Source organism: Sphaeramia orbicularis, chromosome 7 (assembly GCF_902148855.1).
Source record: "Sphaeramia orbicularis chromosome 7, fSphaOr1.1, whole genome shotgun sequence".
NCBI classification, from domain to species: domain Eukaryota; kingdom Metazoa; phylum Chordata; class Actinopteri; order Kurtiformes; family Apogonidae; genus Sphaeramia; species Sphaeramia orbicularis.
In genome coordinates, this window is record NC_043963.1 from 40,077,056 (window position 1) to 40,100,494 (window position 23,439).

Consider the following 23,439-nt stretch of genomic DNA (forward strand, 5'->3'; position numbering starts at 1 on the left):
TACTGCATTCCCCCTGTAGCTCATCTACCATCGCCTTGTCATCAGCTCTCAGCCCCCTCCCAGATGCTACACCTAAAGGCATGACAAGTCTAGTGTCGGACTAAATTCTTCTTCTAAGCCCCTCTCTGTCTCTCTTATAGACCTGCCTGGGCTTAGCTGCACAATGTGGAACAGGAGATAACAGAGAAAAAAACAATGTTAAGAAACAAGTCTTTAGGGCAGGAAGAACCACAAAGATGAAGGAGGAGGGGAGGGTAAGGGAAGGAGCTGCATTCTTATCAAGCCCATCACCTGTGAAGGAAAAGAGCTGACACATTCATGGCACTCTGGATTACTGGGAGATGAAAAGGCAGTCAGACGCTGTGATAACCATATCTGCCTGATGATGATCAGACTGGAACTGGTTTTACATGATTTATCCTATGATCATATAGTACACCTCTGTAAATTTAAGTAAAACACAATATGGCTTTTATAACTTATCAATTTTGTAATGAATCTGCAGAAAGGCCAATGCACTATCTACTAACAAAACACAATATAGTGCTTTTGTAGAATTAAATATTTGTGCTATCCCATCTTTCTTCAAACATGAAATAGTATTGTGCCTTTTGAAAGAAAACAAGTCAAGCACTATTTAATCTGAAGTCATGATGTCCTCTTTTTTTTCATTCTGATGTTTCCTTTCCCCGTGTTTCTGTCTGTTGGAAAGGAGGCAGAGCAGCGACATCCATATTTATCACATTACGCAGTAAAGGTACTTGGCCTACAACTGAAAATAGATTCAGACTGATTTATTTATTTTATTAAACATTTATTAAAACCATGAAAAAACTCTTTTGCAAGAGTGTCCTGGGCAAGACAGCAGCAGCAGAAGTTACAGACAATAAAGATTTCATCTATACATACACACTAAAAATGTACATAAAAAACATAAAAATAAGTCAGTTCTAAAACCGTACATGAATCACTAAACTAAGAACATTTATATAAAATACCATCAATGATTTAAAAGGTACTAAAAGTATAACAATGTTTCTTAAAAGCATCTCAAAGCAGAATCTGATTCAATCAATTAGAAAAACAACTACATCAGGATTTGTCTGTTTCCTGTTCATTTAGACTGACTTAGAATGTATTTACAGAGACCAGCTCCTTCAGTTTAATCTCCTTCTGTAGGTTGTTCCAGGCAGTGTGAGTAGAACATTTAAATACTTTCTTTCCCAGTTCTGTTCTGACTTTTGGAACTCATAGAGATAACAGATCCTGGGACCAAAGACTGTAATTATTAAAGTCATTCCAACAGATGTAGACCAGCAAACATGATGGAAGCAGATCTAAAATACATTTATAAATACAAGAATAGTAGTGTTTCATTCTGCATGTAAAAAGATGATTATTAGTCTTCAGTTTTGGAAATGATTGTTAAACTAACTTAAAAGGGCTCATATTTTGCTAAACCCATTTTTATTAGTCTTTGTGTATTTGGACCCTAATAGTTCATAAAGTTTGAATTTGAACCCTTCAGGTGCTGCAAAGCTATCTTTATATTCAATTCAGCAAAAATTGAGTGGATTTCTACAACCCGTTTTACTTCCTGCTTAATTTGTTACGTCTATAACTAGCTACATCACGACATTTGCACATATAAGGTCAAGACTTCTAACGAACATTTCTCCGAGTACGACATAATTGTTTGTCAGCAGCAGCGGTTGTAGTCCATACTGAAAATACTGTATGTCCAAACTTCAAGCCAGTCACCTAAAATGTTCAGTTGTTGGTTGAACGGAACAAAGCAGCACAGTCAACAACCTGGAGGGAGTGGGGTGTGAAGTGTCTCATGTACATTTAAAGGGCCAGCGCTCAAAACGACCTTTCTGGTGTCATTACTCAGAAATATTGTTGAAGATGGACCTGTGGAGTTTAATTAATGAAGAATTCAGACCCAAGCAGAGCATTTACAGTTTATGTAGACCACAGGGAAGTGCTTTAAAATGCATAATTCCATTTAAAAAAGGCAAAATATCACTCCTTTAAGTTTATATGTGTTGGAAAGCTGCTGGTTGCACAGCAGGTCCATAATATTCCAATATGAAAATGAGATGAATATGTCTGTAAAACCTAGTCCTTGGTGAGAACCTCAGCAAAACATCAAGAATGTCGAATTACTACCTCACAGCTGTATGCCTCTGCAAACATGTCAAGCTGCAGTTTATAGATACGTCTGCCCAGAATCATGCCATGTACAAAGTGAGGACTCTGATGCTGCCCTGTAATGAACTGGCAACACATCAACAATGGACCCCCACTTCGCTGGTTGGTAGCTGAGATAGGCTCCAGCACCCCCTGCAACCCTCCACTAGATTAAGCAGTTTAGAAAATGAATGACTTAATGAATGAATGAAGGACTTTGAAAGTGTTTAATAAAAAAGATAAGGTGGTGAAATGGAAGCTCTCAGTATATCGATGTGTATTTCCAGTGAATCATTTATTGTGAGATTCACGTTATCTTTACTTAGAGTCTAGACACCACGTTTAGAGAACAGCATGGTGTTAACCTCTGTCTGCAGTTTATCATTACATCTTATTACACAGTTTGGTGAGATTTGGTCATAATAACAATTTGAATTCTTGGCCAAAATTTGTTTGTAGGTCTCAGTGACTGTAGACCAGGAGTGTCAAACACATTTTAGTTCAGGGGCCACATTAAGCCCAATACGATCTCAAGTGGGCTGAACCAGTAAAATGATAACAATGAAAAAAAGTAAAGTTACATTATGAAAATGTTTACATCTACAAAGTTTCCTTAAAAATGTGAATACCATGAACAACCTGAAAAATAAGTGCAATTTAAACAATATTATGTCTCAACTTAGCCTTTACACATTACAGTACAACTTGCAGATTACAGTGGAACTACAAATACACAAAACATTTAGTAACAGACACAATATTGGTAAAATTGCACTTCTTTTAAGACATTTCATGTTGTTCATATTTGTTCAGGTTATTCACATTTTTTGTGAAAAGTTAGTTTGTAAATGTAAACATTTTAATGTGATTTTATTTATTTATTTATTTATTTTACACTAAAACAAAGAGAAACATTTATAGGTTATTATGATAGTATTTTACTGGCCTGACCCACTTCAGATCATATTGGTCTGTATGTGGTCTCTGAACTAAAATGATTGCATCATCCTTTACTGTTGATATTGTCAGTGTAATTTTTGCATTTCACAAATTCATCCCACAGGTCAGATCAGACTCTCTGGCAGGCCGGTTTAGGCCTAAGGGCCATATGTTTGACACCTGTGTAGTAGACTACCAAAATCTAATAAGTTCATCCGAATGAGTGCAAAAAAAAATCCTTGAGGCATTCCTACGATATCATGTTCAGGAAAACCGAACAGACAACCTGAAAACATAACGCTCCTGGCTTTCACTGATGTGGAAGGAGTAACAACTCCCCTCTTTCCCCACTCTCTCAGTACAATGTCAGATATAAGTCCGAACAGCAAACTGTAGCTCGCTAGTGCCAAAAACAACATATAGAGCATTACATTTCTCATGACAGGTATTTCCATGGCAGACATTTTGACTTGTCTTTGCAGAAGACACAAGTTACTCAGAACAATAATGGAACTTATCTATTAATGTTATTATTCACCTTTTGTAGTTCATGTGGGGTGTGTCAAAATGCACATGTAGCTTGAACGAAAGAGAAAAAATTAATTTAAAATAACATTATAGTTGTGTATTAAAGAATTAGGCTCTGATCAAGAACAGGTTTGGACCAAAACCAAAAAGGCTTATTAGAATAAAAGAGACAAAATGAGGAGCCCACACTTAAAGAAAAATTATGCCCCACAGTATCCCCAAACACTGCTAACCACTTTTACTCACTCGCACAGGAATCACATAAAACAGTGTCAACGCAAAAACATAGACTCAGATGTCACCATAGGTTTCTGTTAATTTGTTAAGTATAAAAAGCAAGTCTTTCTTTTTTACCTACTCATTTTTTACACATTTATATTTCATTTATATAAAATGATTAACAGTCAATTTCTTCTGAATAAAAGGAGAAAAACAATTAAATATGAGTTTGGACATTTTATTTCCCAAGTACATCATTCAAAATGTAGTGAAAATTAGTAAAAATGGGACTTTATATATTAAATACTGTGGTAAGTATCTGGATATGAAATAAACTATTGTGATGTGAGATTTTGGTCATGACTTCTTCAAAGTTAGTTAAGTCTTACCTGAAATGGGTCTCACTCTGACCTTGTAGCCCTGAACAGGTCCATCAGCCTCCTTCCATTTCATCTGCAGCCTGTCCTCAGACAGAACTGTCAGCTTGAGACGACCTGAACATATGTAGAAACAATAAAGGGACAGAATAAACAAAAATGAGCTAATAAAGTCTTAGCATGTTCATGACATTGAGCTTGATTATGTGACCATAAAAGTCCAATAACTGGAAGTAATCGGATAAATGTAATAATCAGATCTAATGCATTTACATGCACTTAAGAAATGCGATCACTGATAAACCCTGGTTTAGATGCTCCAGTCCATTATTAGATTTCTTTCAGAGTATGTACGTACTTAGTGATCGTAGACTTAAACTTTCTGTTATTGTCTTCCACTCATGTTTGACTGTGTAACTTCCATTCTCTCTACGATTTTAATTGCACAGTCACAGACGTTAGGGTGTGTCTTAAAAATCAAGTTGGATTTTTTTATGGGCCACCCCCCAAAAATGTTCCAAATGAAGAAAAAACATGTTTTATAAAATTTTATAACAGTACTATTTGTTTAAGTGGTGCCACACAGCAAGCTTAGTTCACATAAAACAAAATGTATTGACCTTATGACATTTGACACTCTAATAATTTGATATGTACAAATATTTTAATGAAATAGCTTTATTAAGTTGACAATTATTTCGTACAACATATCATTGAAACGTTTGTTTTTTTTTTTTCAAAATGTTTCTACTTGAAATTTGCAATTGTTCTCATTTGTAGGTGGGCTTCTCTGTTGCTGCGCCAGGATTCTGGCACCTGTGTGCCTCAACCACTTGGGACGGCTGTGGCTCAGGAGGTAGAGTGAAGGGTTGGCGGTTCAAATTCCACTCTGTCCTAGTCATGTGCTGTTGTGTCCTTGGGCAAGATCTCACTTACCTTGCCTCCAATGTCACTCACACTGGTGTATGAATGCATGTGAATGTTTGGTGGTCAGAGTCTGCCCCAGGACTGCTGTGGCTACAGATGTAGCTTACCACTAATCACTAATGGATCACTGTAAAGCGCTTTGGGTGCCATGAAAAGCGCTATAGAAATCTAATCCATCGTAATCCATTGTAGCAGGTATTGTCGCTGTTCTTCCTGTTTAGAGAGGACAGGGTTGAAATCCTGAATCAGCTTTACAGCACAATCATTGACAACTTTGAGATTCTGAACAATGTTGATGGCTACAAACACCTCTGCATCAGACCAGTCTTTTGGATGTATGTCAAACAAAGCTTGGGGTATGTTATAGAAAGTGAACAGATAAAGGCTGTTGTTGGTGATGAAATATGGGTTTAGACATGATGTTGTCCACTTCCATTGACAGTCTCTTTGGTGGACTCATAACCAAAATAACATCCAACTGTGACACCATTAAATATAGTGGAAATGGCCTAAAATTCTATGTGGCAGGTTTTTTATTCAAAAGGAACATGATTACAGCCTGGCCCATTTAAAATAATAATTTATATTTTTTTGGTGCTTTTAAGACACATCCTCGCAGACATAAAAGAATGAAATAAATCAGATTAATCTGTATACATGCAGGAAGACATCGGAGTATTGTGGAGAAATCCAGGTGTTTAACCTGATTTTTCAATCAGATTACTGCTGTTATGTGATAAAAGATATCAGATTATCCTATGTACATGGTCACTTACAAAATCTGATGACTCCAGAAATCGAATAGTGATAGGGGTATTGGTGTGCATGTAAAAAAGCTCATTGTTGTGTCATCTATATGATTCAGATCATCAGTATAAAGCTGGATGAACATGACAGTTACAGGCTCAAAGATCAAAGAAACACACTGTGATTATTTCTTCATTCCTCTCATATTCTCAAATATGGTCTAAACCCTCTCCCTCTCACATCCTCCTCCCCTAATCAAATCCATCTCTTGTTTTGCCCTCATCTCCATAATTTCCAGCAGGGATTTCCCAACAAGCAGTGTCTTTCATGTTATTATCCTCCCGCCCTCCGTCCTTGGCTCTCTCCAGCTGCCCCTCCATCCATCAAAGCCTGCCCTGTCCTCTCGTCTGGTATAGAAACAGGAACGGGAAGCCGGTTTAGGACTAGAGGGTCAAAGTTCATGTCAGAAGAACGTCACAGAGTTACAGTGTGTCATGGCTTTGTATGTGCTATACGGCAGGGCGAATGATGGAGAGCGAGATGAGGGGGGAGGGGGCCAAAGGAAGCGAAGAAAACAGAGGAGTGTAGACATGAACGGCATGAATCACACAACTTTCTCTTCATTTCTTCTGTACATGTATGACCCTCAGCGCTCAACAGATCCTTTTCTGACAGGCCTATATGGATGTGTTTGTATGTACATGTGTATAGGCCACGGGCCTCTGGGGGGCACTCATCTTGGGGGCCTGGCAAAGGATCAGATAGTGTCTGTCGGATTTAGACTGGCTGCGGTCAAGGTCTAAAAGACCCACTAACAACAACATCTTTTCCAGACAGGCTGTAGATCTGTAAAAGGACAGTAGCTGTGCTGTGTTTCCTGAATTATAGAGTAAGAGAGGCAGCAATGAAAAAAGCCAAGTCTTTTTTCATCGCTGCTTTCATAAAATATGTGACAAAATAACTACTGCAACAACAACAAAAAAAAAACATTCCAGGAAACTGAAAAAAAAAACCCAAAACAAAACGCAGTGATATCAACATTTCCTTTGACTTGTGTTTCATTGTAGATGGTATGAAAACAACATATTTTATATCTCATACTAAAACCAGCAAGATTAAAATGTGTACAAACATCATGATTTTGTTTATACAGAGATATACTCTTATGTCTATTTCTAATTAATGCTAATGTATAGAATGTTCATAACAGAGCTGGCCAGAATGGATGAATATTTAAAAGTGAAGGAAGTTGACCAGACAAGACATAAAATATAGTATGTTCATAACGACTACAAAGAAATACAGGTCAAAGCAGTTATTAAAATAATTATTTTTTAAGATTTTAACACTTAACACCTGAGTGCTTTTTTCTGGGAATTCTCGACCACATTTTGCTGTCACTGCAATCACAGTTCAGATCTTTTTGTTAAAACAACATAATTACGCAATTATTATTTTTCAATGGCACACAAATATGTGAAGAATTAGGCCTACTTCAGGCTGTAACATTGACCTCATTTACCTTTCAAATTATTCTCTCCTCTTGCTGATCAGCCACAACATGTATAGTTTTATACATATTGGAAAAATAATAGTCATATATCATGTGAAAATGCATGTCTTTTAATCAAATACTAACAATTCCTTCAAACCATATGATTAATTGCAACTGCAGAACATTAGAATCCTGGAAACCCTACATTCCGTGACAGAGGATGAAATTCTTGCATAGCACTCTCTTAAGATATTTCTTATCATTTACTGTTATTACTACTACTTTATCATTACTACTTTGCTACTTGTTTCTACTAGTGCTTTCCAATGTGCAATTGCAATTTTTCACTACTGCTTTTGTTTTTATAGTTATTGTGTGTATATTCGGTGTTGTGCTGTTATTGGAAACCTCAGTTTCCTAACAGCTCTGCCCATAGGATCAGTAAAGTTGTATCTAATCGAATCTAATCGAATCGAAAATCACCAATAGAGAAATTATGCGATTTTTGATTTAAAAAAATCAGCTTGAGTGTAAATGTGGATTTTTAAATAATATTTATGTAAAAGTATACACAATTATAACACTTGATTTTTAAAAAAATTTAATATTATTAACAAATGGGATTAAATGGGAAATTATTTAACTGCTTCTGAATCTGTGTTAACATGTATGTACATTGTTAAATGTTTAGTCTTTGATGACTTTAATGTTGTTTTAACACTGTTTGTTGGATAAAGTCTGCAAATTAGCCCTATATCAGGGATTAACGCAAAAATTTTTCATCTGACTGAAAATTTTCTTCTGGTCAAAATCATTGGCCACTATTAAAAATGATGCAATACAATACTACTATAGTGCACAAGTTTATATAGTCAAATTTGGCAATACTGTAAAACACACAGAATGGGAGAGTGTACAGGTGTAGAAGATTAGTAACATGGGTAGAAAAAATGTCACGAGTGGTATTGGTGGGGGGTCTGGGGGTCCTCCCCCAGAAAATTTTTAAAGCTTCAGGTCAATTTTGGTGCTCTCTGGTTAATTTTAAAGGGTATGAAAACCTTTGAAGCAAGTGAAAATAACTAGAAGAAAACCTTACTGCAAAAAGTGAGTGAAAAACTTTTTATTTAACAATTTAGGAACTCCTAAAACATAACTCCAACTCCAACAGCACATGAATTTTGGGGAAAATGTCTGTGTAAATGTAACCCTAACCAACTAATCTTCAGCTTCTCAGATTGATGGCGGATCAGGACTTTTTTACCATTGGAACCATACAGAATTTTCTTGTGGCAAACTACGCACATGCACGCACCAGGCTGCTTCATTTTTTTGCACCATGATCTAATTGGAGTTCCATCGTCTCCCTTCTCATCAAGCCATGCCCACCTCCATCTACAGGGTGTCCCATAAGTCTCCATACATAGGAAAAATAAACGTTTCTTGACATAAACCATTTTTGTTTATATAATATGCTCTATATGACTGCTATTTTGTCGGGAACACATTTCAATGTGTGTCCTCCACTGCTGAAGAACTATAAAGAAGAAATATAAAGAAATACATGTTAGAACCATATATGTATGGAATGTATTATGTCTCCTATGTATGGAGACTTATGGGACACCCTGTGTTTTTCACGCATCTCTCAATAATTACCACTTCAGCACCTTCTTCTACAAACATGTCCATGATGTCGTATATGCTAGCCAAAATAATCTGTACGTCGTCAAACCTGCGTCCACAACCTACCCCCCGCCAATATCATGTTCTCTTTTGATTGGAAGAAATTACGTCAACTGAAACAGAAATTATATTCCGTTACAGATACTCTCTGAGGGTATTTAAAATACAGTGGCTTTGCAAATACCAAGGGTGTTACTCATTCATTCAATTTTATCTTCGTACTGTACCACACAGATAGAAATAAGATGCTAAACGGGTCAAAATAAAGCACCTATGCAGTCAGGCGCGTAACCACGTAAGGCCGCGGCGCGCACAGCCGCATGCATGGGAAGGGCACATACACACAAACACACACACTAGTCATGTACCGGCAAGAGGAGATAAGCTATGAACCCAAACATGAAGGTCCATGTACATCAGTTCTGTCTTCTTCCCTTTTCGCTGTGGTTCTTTCATAATGAAAGCTACTTGTTAGCACTAAACTAAAGTTAGTCTGGAGGCTGAACTTCGGTAAAGCTGAACTTGTCCATGTGTTTCTGAGGTACATAATGAGTAGCGTTTCCTTCCAAAGATAAATAGTCACCAATCTCTCCTCCCGACATAAAAATAAAGACGTCATCTTATTATCATCACTGTTTAACCTATCAGCCCCCTGTGCCTGTGTTAAACACCTGCAGATTCAGGTCTGTAGACCCAGGACCCGGGACCCGGTGCCGACTGGACTCCGCGAAACACGTGGGGAACTTACTTCAATATGACTTTTTTCCCCCCTCAATTTTTCCATTTGACGGAAATCCGTCATGGTGACGGAGAACTTTAATCCCTGCCCTATATGTACTACATCAGTTGCATAGTTTTAAGTGTAACAATGCCTATATGTATTGTCCCTTTCAATTAAGGTTAAGAAACATAAAAAATAATAAATAACACTAAAAATTTGCATAAATACTACAACAGAAAAAGTGATACAACAACATTACAACAGACTGTACAAATATCCATGTTCATGGTTTTAGTGAAACATGTTATACTTCTAAGCTACAGTCTACTTACTCATTACTGCTAACACCTTGTTTCTTTACAACAAAAATTGTACATTACACATTGAATTACTCATAATAATTAGGCATTGGTTTATATGATAGAAAACTGAATATAAGTAGTACTTTTTTTTCACAATAAAAAACTTCTCCTTTCACACTGGGAACTGTCAGACAATAGCTGACAGTAAAAAAAAAAACATCAGCACAGGGCTAGCTAAATACATATTACAGATGTGGGGTGACGTGGGGCCTTGAAAGTCACTGTACCTTGGCCATTGACTCCTGTGGACAGCAGCAAAAGGATGCTGAAAAGGAAGCGCAACATCTGCCTGATAGATGATGATGATGATGATGAGGATGAAGACAGGAAGTGAGGAGACATGGAACAAGCAGGGCCTAAAAAGATAACAAACATCAGTATGAATGCTACAGTTAGTCATTTTTGTGGTTCTATATGACTGGATTTTTTTCTTGAATCCAAAGTAAATAATAATGAACAAAAACACATTTCCAGAATGTGAACATAAAAATTAGGAAATGTGCCATTTATATAAATAGATTTACTGCCACTATAAGTAGCAGACGGACAAAACTCAAAAAGTCAAATTCTTTGTTAGAATAAGAAAAAGAAAATAAAACAGCACTTGTGGAAATAAGTGTTTTCCCTTCCAACACATGTCTTCTGTGTCCTTTTCCCATGGGAACTGTTTTATAGCTGACTCAGTCTACAGGTGCTTCAGTACTCGTCCCTACTACAGAGTCCTTAACTACAAACAGCTAATGACACACACGACTATATTATTAGCAACTGCTCAGCACTTAAAGACGTCATAAAGTAAGCACAGCTTTGTGAAGGCTAATAATACACATAATGTACATACAAATTTGATGATATTTATTTGTTTCTTCTTCACTTAGGTCAATGGTACTTAAACTTTTTCAGCTGAGGACACAAAGACCAATTGCGTGTGTACTTGGCGCCCAAATTTACCAAAATACATCATCACTTCACAATACACTTTAGTTGAATGTCAGCTAAGATTTATAAACTTTACCATGAAACCTTCACGTACCCTGATAAAAGCTGATAAAAATGACGACACAATCCATCGTAATTCCTGACCATAACTTTGAGGAAAAAAAGACTTAACTTAGAAAATAATTTAGGGTGAGATATTTACCTAACATCTGTGCTGATGCTTCTCCTTAGAGAGAAAACAAATTACAAGCCCTAACAAGAGCTGTTAAGATTCCTTGTTATCTTCACTAAGGAATCTTAATGAAACACTTTTTTTCTGGTTTTAAGGAGTTGAAAATGACACGAGCTGAACAAAAATACATCAACCCTTAAAAACCCAAACATCCACCGGCAACCAAAGCCATCTACTGATCTAAGTAGTTTAATATCTGTGGATCCACTAATTGTATCAATACATGTAAATAATTGGTGTAAAATACAGTTTGTCATCTTTTCATGGTCATCAGATATGACCCATTTGGACATTCAGAGGCTCCTTAGTGAATGTAGAAACACCGTCATCTTCAACAACACTGATTCACCAGTAAAACCCATGGAGTCTGATAAATGACTGGTTGTAGATGTTTGTATTTATGTTCAGTTAATGATATCTTTGAGAAAGTTTCACTTTTTTCTGTTTTGAAATAATAACCTTTGAATTAACTGAGTTTTCATTAGTATCTAAATTAAATATAGGAAATTAAATATAGGAAAATACATGACTTACAGTGAAAAATGCAAAATATAGTGGATAATATTATCATAAACAGTGATAAATTACTTATGTTAAATGTCATTTGGGAACTGCCACAAAAGTTACATTGGGTCTTTATGAGTTAATGTAATATTAAACAACAGCAAAATGAAGCTGCAAATTGTGTAGGCAGGTGCTCTTCAGAAAACAAGGGAAGAGCTCTGACATTTGGCCCTTGTGAATGAGAACATTGTTCAGATAATGTGGGCTGGTTTGGTAGCTCATCTACTCTATAAGACCTCATAGACCTATCCATAAGAGAAAAGTGTTGAAAATTAATTCAGTTTTCCAGACTTATTCAGGTAGATACACCACCGCTGACAACACTTTAGCGGTACATTTGCACCCTGCTGAAGCCCTCCTGTTATACAACCAACATTTTCAGTATGTGACTTCACTATATTGCTGCTTTTTGTTAACTTTTCCGATGCTTCACATGTACATGCTTGCCTGAATGCGCCAAGTCTGAGTATACGATTAGCCCTCTGTAGTGCATACCTGTCTGCTGACATGACAAAAGCTGAGCAAAAGATGGGTTATTGTTATGCAATGACAGTGAATTTACTTGCCAAGAGGATTATGGAGTTTCCTCTTTGTCTGACCTTATTTTGAATTACAGGGTGCACAGCTTGTATTAAATCACAACAGCAATAAAATCAGACTGTCAACACTTAACATTGACCTTAAAGGATCAATTTCTACCTTTTTTTGTATCTATTACTGAGTTATGTTTCTATTTATTCTATAGCTATTGATTTATTTTTGTATATATTACCTTGTTAGAACAAATGGAAATGTACTTGATCTGACTAAAAACCATCAAAGATTATTATAATGGTAAATCTAAATATATGTATGAATGTGCATGGGTGAGAACAATGCCCTATTAATTATTTAGTCCTGATATTGGTTAAATTACTCATGCCATCTGTAGATCACACAACAAAAGACTGATTTGGTCTATATTACATATCTATTAATTATTAAATATGGCTGACAGATATTCCTCATTGTCCTGGAGGGTGGGGGATGTAAACCTGTTATATGTGATTGGTAACTGTATCCTCATTTTAATTACCAAAAAAGCTTTATGTATTAAAAATATTCAATATTTTTTCAATGACTAATAAGAGATTTAGCAATTAGCATCTAAGGCTAGGCGCAGGGATTAATTAAGCTACCAATGGCTAAGTTACTTTGAAATCTGATTATTTTTACATTTTTTGACAATTAATTGTGCATTCATTAACTTGTTGACTGTAAATAAATAAAACTAGTTTCATTAAGTTGATTTTTACCAATTAAATGTTACATTATAGTCTATTTCAGGTGACTAATATTAGCTTAACTGTTGCATATGCTAACGTAGCTCCCTAGTAAATAATGTGTAATGCTAGCTAAGGTAAAGACATAAACTAGCATAAAACTACCTGTCCTCAAAGTGTCCCGTGGTCACAGGTGTGCATTCCTCCGACTTTTTTTTTTTTTAACAAGTCTGGAATGGCACTGAGACTTTCAAGATGTTGCCTGTTTCAGTCGTTTACCTGACACCCAAACCCTGTCCGTGACCCCCCCCCCCCTTCCCCGGCCTTTAACCCAGGTGAGTCTTACCTGGTGTTCTCTGGGTTCGGGTTATTCCTTCAGTCAGACGCTGCAGAGCATTCCAGAGGTGGGACACAACACGCACCAGTTCGGCTGTAGTGTGCAGCCAGCTCCCCACATCAGGTTGTATCTGAGATCTCTGGGCTGAAACCCGACACTGTATCCGAGGAAAGGCCCTCCTGCTGCCCCAGTATGGGCGTGGTGCTCCGGGGAGGGCTATAAAAACCTCCACAAAACAAACAAGGCCGGTACAAGCAAGTACCTGCTGATTTTATCCACTACAATACCTGTACTATCAGCTGTACCAAACAGTGTACACCTGGAGCATCCCCCTGATGTATGACACTGACTGGAATGAATACTAAGGTGACACCAGTGTCCACAGTTGTACATTCAATTTCTTCCCATAATGTCCTCATTCTACCAAAAGAAAATAATCACACATGTAATCACCTACAAAAACATTTGGTTTAACTACTCTTATTTGTTGTTAACAGTGCATTAGTATACACCTAAATACAGGGTGGGGAAGCAAAATTTACAATATTTTGAGGCAGGGATTGAAAGACAGTGTATGACCAATTAGTTTATTGAAAGTCATGAGAATTTATTTGCCACAAGAAAATGTACATAATAGAAAATGTTTTTATTCTATGTGTCCTCCTTCTTTCTCAATAACTGCCTTCACACGCTTCCTGAAACTTGCGCAAGTGTTCCTCAAATATTCGGGTGACAACTTCTCCCATTCTTCTTTAATAGTATCTTCCAGACTTTCTCGTAATAGTTTTGCTCATAGTCATTCTCTTCTTTACATTCTAAACAGTCTTTATGGACACTCCAACTATTTTTGAAATCTCCTTTGGTGTGACGAGTGCATTCAGCAAATCACACACTCTTTGACGTTTGCTTTCCTGATTACTCATATGGGCAAACGTTTCTGAAAAGGTATGGATAATAGTGTTAGGTATGATTATGACATCAATATATGTTTGGTTTCAAACCAATTGACATAGTGCCTGCTGAGAAAAAACAACTAAATGTTCATTGTAAATTTTGCTTCCCCACTCTGTACATTCCAAACAAATTTCTTAGCACAAAACCATACTCTGTGGTGATACTAAATGACTCTGACTGAGGAGGTGCAGACTAATGCAAAGAGTTTTGGATTTTCTCTCCTCTATAACAGGGGTGTCAAACTCATTGTCTTTCAGGGGCCATATTCAGCCCAATTTGATCTCAAGTGGGCTGGACCAGTTAAAAAAAAACAACCAAAAAAAAAAACCACATAAAGCTTATAAATTTCACTTTAAATCACTGTGCCCTGAAATGTGTAAATACAATCAGAAGTCGTTGTTTACAGTATGGTACAGAAGGTTTTCTTTGAGTAAGTTCTTTAGCAAGTTTTTTTAGAGTATATATACTAACCTTAATGCCAACATGGTTACTAACCCACCTGTTTTGGTCTGTCTGGTTTTTTGTCTTCTTGTGCTGTATGCAAAGCTGCTGAATACTTGAATTTCCCTTGGGATTAATAAAGTATCTATCTATCTATCTATCTATCTATCTATCTATCTATGACAACTCTACATTTTTCTCTGTTTTAGTGCAAAAAACCTGCATTAAATTATGAAAATATTTACATTTACAAACTATCCAAACAAAAAGATGTGACGAACCTGGAAAAAATGAAATTTCTTAAGAAAAATAAGTGCAATTTTAACAATATTATGCTTCAACTTATCATTTATACATGTACCTTATGGATCGGATCTACAGAGGCACAAAACATTTACTAAAAGGCATAATATTGTTAAAATTGCATTTAATTTTCTTTAAACATTTAAGGTTCTTCATACACAGTATGTTCATTTTCTTCACAATTTATTGTTAAAGGATAGTTTGTTCATGTAAATATTTTCATAATTCAATGTAAGTTTCTTGCACTAAAACAAAGAAAAAAAATGGAGTTGTCATTATTTATAGGCATCATGCAGTATTATTTTTTCACATTAAACCAAGAAGAAAATTTGGAGTCATTATTTGTAGGTTATTATGCTATTATTTTACTTAGTTCCACATTCTTTATTATTAATATCTTCAGTGTAATTTTTGTACTTTTCAAATTCATCTCATGGGTGAGACTGGAACCTTTGGTGGGCCGGTTTGGGCCTGCAGGCCGCACATTTGACTCCCCTGCTCTAGAACTATAGATCTATGGCTCATTATTAAATTAGACAAAGATCCAGACAGTGAACCAGAAATAGACCAAACAAAGTCATAAGGTCCCTAAAGCACATTTTCTTTGTCTTAATGATTCTAACAGTTGGAGCTCCTAACATAATGTGATTAATAATTGGGCCCTGAATAAAGGAGGAGATACCAAGGTATAATTTATTTATTTTTTCCTTTATTTTTAAATCACAGAATGTACAGAATGAAAAGACTAATATAAAAGGTTGAGTGCAATTTTATTGACTGTTCATGGTTCAATGCTTTCATATGAACAAGGCACATCATGGTATAGTTATTGTACATTATGTCATGGCTGGAGAGTCATTCAATAGGTGGTCCGCAGCCTTGTAATTCAGTTATGAATTAATTTAACGCTATGTTTTCCACTAGCAGAATTTGCCTTTGGGTCATTTTTTACTAAAGATAATGATGCTGTGATACATCCCATCACATTCACAAGGCCTTTCTGCCTCTAGTCCTGACATCACTCAGATCTGCTCCCTTTGTAATAGTGCAATTCATATCTGAAAAGTCTTTTTTAATTTAAGAGTTCATGTCTTCTCCTATTCACTCATTAAATGTCATACATCGGGCTTGTGTGATTAGAGCATTTCTGAGTTTGCATGTAAAGTGTTTGACAACTGCAAAGACAGGGATCTGAAGTGTAACTATACTACTGTTAAATTTGCTTTCTATAAATAACCTGAAGTGAGTCTGCCAGGGCTTTGGGTCCCCACTACGAACATAGCTGAACATTTTACAGTACAGGATGAGTGGTTGCACCCTCTGGCTGTGACAACAGTTGGAGCCGGGCCTTTCTGACAGGTAAAATTTCCTTAAGCAGATGCTGTCACAGTGTTTGAGGGAATGTTACTTGTTTTCCCTTAATTTCCTTACAGCTTAAACTGCAGGTACCCTCAAGGATTTTACATGATTCAAAAGATTTACATGTAATGTGCATACGGTGCAACAAAAACATTACCTCCACGCCAAGTATCTAGCTAAGAAAAATCACCGTCTACACCTCAAGGTGTCAAAACTCTTCCTGGTCCCATACATCATACTTAGTTGATACTTATTAGCTGGGTTTCTGAAACTCCCCTAAGGCAAGACATTGTGAGACATTAGAAGTCCACATCTAATGTACAGTTAGTGAAGGGGCTACGGTCTCAAAGAACACCAAGACTGTACTTGGGAAATGAGCTGAAGACACGACTGCTGAGAGAGAAGAGGTAAAGCTGTCCTATTATTTTATGGCAGGTGCAAACACGACTGTTGTTAGAAGCTCCACAGCAGTACTTTGAACATCAGGAATAATTCATACAGTCACTCTCAAGACTTCTTTGGCCCATATAGCTTCATGTCAATGTAGTGTTATTTCTTGTTCCTCATCGTCGTATTCGTCAGCAGCTGATTCCTCACCTTCATCTCCTTTCTGCCGCAGTAACGGCAACTCAAGCTCAGGACTTTTACTGTTAAGCTGCCTTAATGAGGGGCCCTTATCTAATGGAAAAGCAGAGAGAAAAAAACATGGTTTATGATCAAAAATCCTGATAGATAATGTTTCCCTTCATCTGCCTTTATTGCACATATATATTTGATGAAATCACTCCTCTGGGATAATTAAGAGACCATTGGTTCCTGTTAATAATAATACTTACTTTTAGAATAATATGTCTTGAGTCCTACATGCAAGGAAATGCCACATAGACAAACAGCAAATCCAAGCCAGTTAAGAGCGCTGATTTGGTCTCCCATCAGCTTTGTTGCCAAAAGTAAAGTACACACTTCCTGCAAAAAAAGACAGAGGAAAAAATAAATGGCTGTATTAGTAATCACAGTGAACTGTTTACTATGCAGCAGGAAGTAGTCATAACGACTTCACAGTTACAATTCTTAATGCCCTGATAGTGATCAAAAGTGACTTTACATGTTCAACTAATTTGTGTCTGATAGCTTTATTGACTTAACTTGACCTATTAGTTAAACGAGGGAAAGAACAATTATAGAATCAAGACGTACCTTAAAGATCCCTGATATGGATAACGTGAGGCTGGAAGTTCGTGACACTAACAGAAACTCGGAAAAGCCTAAACCAAAGGCAAGTAAGCCACCAATGCTCAGTGTGCAGAGTGAATACACAAAAGGTGAGAACTCCGTCACCCGGAACAGCTTTTCTGAGCTACTGAGGCTCAGCCCTGGGGAGGGACAGAGGAGAGGAAATCAGGATGGACAACTAAATAATAATAGCAATAATACTAATAATAATAACAATAATAATAGTAACATGCCCTCCTCCATTATAATCTGTTTCAAGATAGATATAGCTTATCTTACAATCTATTTGCCAAAGTCTTTACTTGAGTTTTTTACCTCACATGTATGCTATTAAATAATATCTCCTCATTTAATTGCTTTCAAGAACTATCCATTAGAGACGTCAACAAAGAGAAAACAACAAATAGACCTAGAAAAGTCTCTCATAATGTCTCATAATGGATAAGACTGAATGGTTTCTATTTAAAGTAGGGGTGTAACAGGGTGGGTGTACAGAACGGTGTATAGAAAAATTTCTGTTCAGTGCGTTTTGGGTACAGGGGTCTTCGGCTCAATACATTTTCGATACGTTTTTGGTACAGTGAAGGAGATCAGTGAAGGGGGAGGGCCCTCCATAGCTACCAAGAACCGAAAGCGAAACTTAACAGGCTTCAAACATCCGACCCGGCTTCTATCTCTCTGTTATACTCTGTTGTCATGTTTACACCCCCCCCCCCCCCCCCCCCCCACCATCAGCACCTCAGCCTCAGCATAGTGTTTTTTTTTGTTTTGTTTTTTTGCAGCGGCATCACTGCAGAATGTATACTGGGGAAACCCTACACATGGGTTCTGCTTCCAGAGTGTTTGTGTTCTTCACATAGGCTACATGTATTTGTTCAGTACACCTCCGTATAGTATTGAAGGCCCCGAACCAAACAGTTCAGTACAAATGAGGGCACCATTACACCCCTAATTTAAAGGTTCTTCAGTCTTGCCTAAAGGAGTTGTACTTCTCCAAACCGATATTATTCTGACACTCTAGTAGTCCATTAAGACCAGATTCTACACATGTTTTCACCTTTAAGAGTGTGCTTGATGTCTGTCTGTTTTCATAATTCTGACCAGGTGCGCCATTAGCATGTTTATTTTTAACTCTGTGCACTCCCTGAGTGGTTTTAACCCTATAAGTGGGTATGGCATTCACATGTTTTAAGACCAGGTACAAAGTTTACATATTTTTATCTCAAAACCCTCTATGTCTTTTTACCTTTTAGACTACTTACAGTAGTGAACATTGACGATTGTCAGATTTTTCCAAAAATCCTCTTAGACTGTCAGTTCCTTAGGTTTGTTAGGAATGTTTTAAGACAGCTTTTCAGGTCTTATAGAGTTAACTTAACATGTTTTGCAATTGAAACAAATCTCTTTCATGCAGAATCTATGAGCACCGTCCTGCTTTTTTTCCCTCCAACTACCTCTGGAGACAAACACTAGTAAGAAAATTGTACTTCTCGATTAAACTATCTGTATAAATTGGAGTCAGAATCTGATAGAGAATAATGAAATATGTATCACTCACTAGAATATTTTTCCATCATGAAAGTAAAATCTCAGTTTTAACTTTTTTAAGTTTACAAAGAAAAAAAAACTGTCAAAACACATCTATACTCCTCACCTTCATTATACAGGAAGAGGGGAAAGAGGCCGAGGAACATTAGAGGTTGTAGGTGGTACATGGTGTCTATAGGATTCTGAAGGCCTGGAGGGAACACATTTCAAGAAAAGGAAAACAGGACATAAGCCTGCATTAGATTTATTTGAAGACATGTTATAACAGAGTCCCACAGCATTGCTGTTCCTCATTTATCTCTTTGCACTGTTTAATTCAGGTGATGTAAAATATCACATTCATAAGGTTTAACATGACGCACATATGCTTTTCACTTCATTTAAGGTGGATCACTGAGGTGTTTCTAAATAACACAATAATAAGTGTTGCACATGCAGGTGCCCGTCAGAAAATCAGCTATAAAATGACAGCTACACATTATTAAAGACTAAAAAACTTTCACTCCAAGTCTAACACGTACAGTTACCAATGACTTGTCACTAACCCAGCTCTGCTTTCTGCATGAGGACCTGAGTGAGGGTCCAGCGGATGCCCCCAATGAAGGACGCCAGCAGGACCATGATGAAGCCCTCCAGGTTAAACTGGGTAGACTTGAATGTAAACATAAACAGACCACTGGCAATCAGGAGGACCACCAGAATCAGGAATGGGTTCTGGTCAAAAGGAAGAGAAGAAAGAGATAATGAAGAACAGAAAGACTCCAGGATAACTGTTCACTAGAACAGCCCTCTTACAACGGCAAAGCAAATACTCCTGACACAGTGGTGGGAAAAAAAGGTGAAGAATTCCCATTAGTCTTATTACTGTGTTAAAAGGTTTTTTAAATAAAATGCTCATTGCAAAGAGCCACTTTTCGTTTATTGAAGAGGCTGGTTGCTAAGAGACTTGTGATATTAGGGGCAAATCTATTTATGGCACTAAGCACTTACTAAGAAACAGCACTTTACAGAAAAATAATAGTCATGTAATTATTGGGCATTAGCAGAATAACAGTTGCAAGACATAATTTTGCTCCAAACTGACCTTCAAAAATGGAGAAATAATGTACTTAAATTATCAAAGTCAAAGTGCACTCATATTTCTTTGTATAATACAGGGTGTATCTATCTATCTATCTATCTATCTATCTATCTATCTATCTATCTATCTATATATATATATATATATATATATATATATATATATATATATATATGTACACACATTTTGAGAAATTACCCCCAGTTCAGCATTTGATAATTTTTGGAATTTTTTATTCAAATGATAGTGTTAACAGCATAATCTGATCTGTTTCATCAGATAATAGCAGTAACCTGATTATGAGTAATCAGATTAACACACCTGGATTTCTCCCCAATACTTTTAGCGTAATCTGATTTATTTCATTCTTTTACATCTGCACAAGTGAAAACACAATTAAAATTGGAGAAAACAGAAGTTACATAGTCAGATGAGAGCAGCCACTGAAAGCAGCCAGCGTAAAGGAATAATCCACACTACTATTGCTTCACCTATTTAGATCATTATGGCTGATTGGTGTATGTATGTATGATACTGTCACTGCTCTACATTCTCTTAATCCAGTGTGTATGAAGTAAAAAATGAGGGCAAAAATACTCAGTATAGGATCAACATAATTTCCTTCTTTTCAACTGTTGAAAGGAACAGTCACTCACCGGTTCCTCTAGTTTAAACACGAGGGAGAAAAACAGAATGAAGAGCACCGCTGAAGACTTGGTCATGGTGTATCTTGAAAAAAAAAAAAAAAAAAAAAAAAAAAAAAAAAAGGATCAGGCCCAGAGTTGAATGAAACAATCAAACACACAAATAAGCTTCTCTGTACTGAAATTCCAACACTTGCTATTGATTCAATAGACACTCATAGGGTACAAACAGACTTACAGACTAATGGTGATGAAGAGGAAGCTCCAATTGGAAAGGCCAATATCCAATGCTGTTGCAAAGGCTGTGAAAGAGGAGCAGTATTCAGGACAACACAAAAGCCTTGCATGTTCTTGTGCCATTCAATGGCTGTATTTAATGACTAAATAAATTAGGATATTTAATACATACTTGAAATAATTTGTATTAAAATAAATAAGAAGGGAAAACGAACAATAATTTTGGCTGGAGAACTGTGAAAATTGTGTTAATGTGTAAATGGTCAATTACTGATAAAAGAGAAAACAGACAAAACAAGCAAATGTGCATTTTCATAATTATCCCTGAAGCTGTTTAATTAAATTACACTCAGGGTACTCTGCATTGTATGTGTAAGTGAACTATGGACTTTAGCCCATACTCTTCACTGTACACTTAGTATCTCAGTGAACAAGATAAGAGATTATCCAGTACTTGTCCAAATCTCTGTTCTCTGTATTTGAAGTCCAAACATGAAAACATATAGGTAAAATATTTGGATTTATCAGTCTTACCTGTAGGAGCTACTTTGTAAAGGTAGTCTGACCAGTTCATGACTATGCGAGGTTTCCCGGTCCAAAACTGCATGGCCCGTCGTGTAAAAGCAGATATGCAGAAAATGATGGTGAGGTGGACTAACGTCATGAAGAGGGGATAGTGGAAACCCTGAAAAACAGAAATGAACAGGGTCATATGGGAAGGTCAGACTACTTAAACCCTCTCCATAGAAAACAATACTAGAACAACTAGAAAAGAAATTAAACCTTGGGTGTTTCATTATTCAGCTCAAAATGAAATCAGGAATGCTATGTGCAGGGTACAGTCTTTTGTGTAAAACTCCTGAGGTTTACATACCTTCATCAGCCATTTGTTATAGAAGGTGATGCCTATGGAGAAGACATAATACAGAAGAACTAATCCAATAGTGCGTATCCCCCGGCAAAGGAACTGCACAGGGCACGCCATCCAGGGCTGCCTGGTCCAGCTGTCCAACACACAGCTACTGGACACAAGTCATCTTCACACTGTGCTGCGCCTCATACAGTTAGTCACACTTTACTGTGAATGAATGAGAGAGGGGATAGAAGTTTAAAGTTGCCATCTTGTACAACACGTCACAATGCAACTCAATATGATTAGTTTCAACACCAGATAATCCAACATGTAGCTGTTATCGTCAGAGCCACGTTAACAGCTTGGCTCGAGAGTGACAAGAATGATTAGCTAGTTAGCAGTTCACATTATGTCACGTTATGTCAATACTGTTTAACATATATACCCAATTTAATATGAACTACTACGTTTGTTCACTGCCTACCTTATTCAGTACAATGCCTCTGTTGAAATGAGCCGTTATTCTCGCCGGTATCTCAAACTAACCTGTGGCATTCACCAGATGACTGTCACGCTAAGTTTGACAGGTCCGGTTGCATTCTTAGCTAACCTAGCTAGCATCCTCCGTTATGTTAGCCGCTAATGTGCGTTATTGTATCTTAGCGGTTTAGCTAATATTGTGCGAAACAAATACGCAGTTATTGTGTGTAGACATGAAGCTATCCTGCGCTCTAAACATTCTCAGTTGTCTTCTGTAACTAGTGACAGAGTACACAATCTGTGTGCTGTTCGTACGTGTCATTTTCCTGTAGCGACACCTAACGCCCTGTACTGATATGAACTGATAAAACACATGCATCTACTCCGTGCGGTGTTAACAATAGTATAAACGGTACGATAAACCTAAGTAATCATGTTCAGATCCGTCAGATATTGAACTTTTATTTTGGTTTGTCTTTTAAGTACAATTTCACTTTTAGCGGCAATTTCCAACAGGATATTATTGCCTTAAAATTGATGCAAATCTGAATTGAACGCAGTTACCACGTAGCTGAGTGTTATTCCGTGAAGACGTTTAACTGATTGTCATCTTTTACAGTGAGGTCTGGTTTATATTCACGTTCTCGTAATTAACAGGTTTCGCAGAGTGAAAAGAAAAAGCAAAGTGAAAAAGTAACGGGAGAAACTTACCGGAAAAGAAATAAACACGCAAACTTTATTGCATACTATTAAACGGATCGTTCGGCCAGAGGAAAGTACC

The 23,439-nt window shown here is 36.8% G+C and overlaps 2 protein-coding genes across 4 annotated transcripts in view; both read right to left on the bottom strand.

Annotated features, from left to right (window-relative positions):
* Window positions 1-13,639, bottom strand: part of LOC115422350 (collagen alpha-1(XX) chain-like) — a 53,140-nt gene extending 39,501 nt beyond the window's left edge. For both annotated transcript variants that reach the window (XM_030138632.1, XM_030138630.1), the window contains exons 1-3: window positions 13,535-13,639; window positions 10,419-10,547; window positions 4,269-4,373 (exon numbers count right to left, since the gene is read on the bottom strand). In XM_030138632.1, the coding sequence (XP_029994492.1) occupies window positions 4,269-4,373; window positions 10,419-10,533 (220 nt within the window). In that variant the 5' untranslated portion in view covers window positions 10,534-10,547; window positions 13,535-13,639. The remainder of the gene's footprint in view (window positions 1-4,268; window positions 4,374-10,418; window positions 10,548-13,534) is intronic.
* Window positions 13,640-15,915: 2,276 nt separating this feature from the next.
* On the bottom strand, window positions 15,916-23,437 carry slc35h1 (solute carrier family 35 member H1). Of its 2 annotated transcripts, none has more exons than XM_030138634.1 (10): window positions 23,370-23,437; window positions 22,200-22,403; window positions 21,860-22,010; window positions 21,327-21,390; window positions 21,101-21,173; window positions 19,909-20,077; window positions 19,470-19,553; window positions 17,780-17,955; window positions 17,419-17,548; window positions 15,916-17,260 (listed from the first exon to the last, which is right to left on the bottom strand). In XM_030138634.1, exons 2-10 carry the CDS (start codon window positions 22,308-22,310, stop codon window positions 17,121-17,123), a joined length of 1,098 nt encoding a protein of 365 aa, XP_029994494.1. In that variant the 5' UTR covers window positions 22,311-22,403; window positions 23,370-23,437; the 3' UTR covers window positions 15,916-17,120. The 2 variants fall into 2 exon arrangements, with proteins under 2 accessions (XP_029994494.1, XP_029994493.1); XM_030138633.1 differs by lacking the exon at window positions 23,370-23,437 and adding an exon at window positions 22,663-22,993.
* Between the last annotated feature and the right edge of the window lie 2 nt (window positions 23,438-23,439).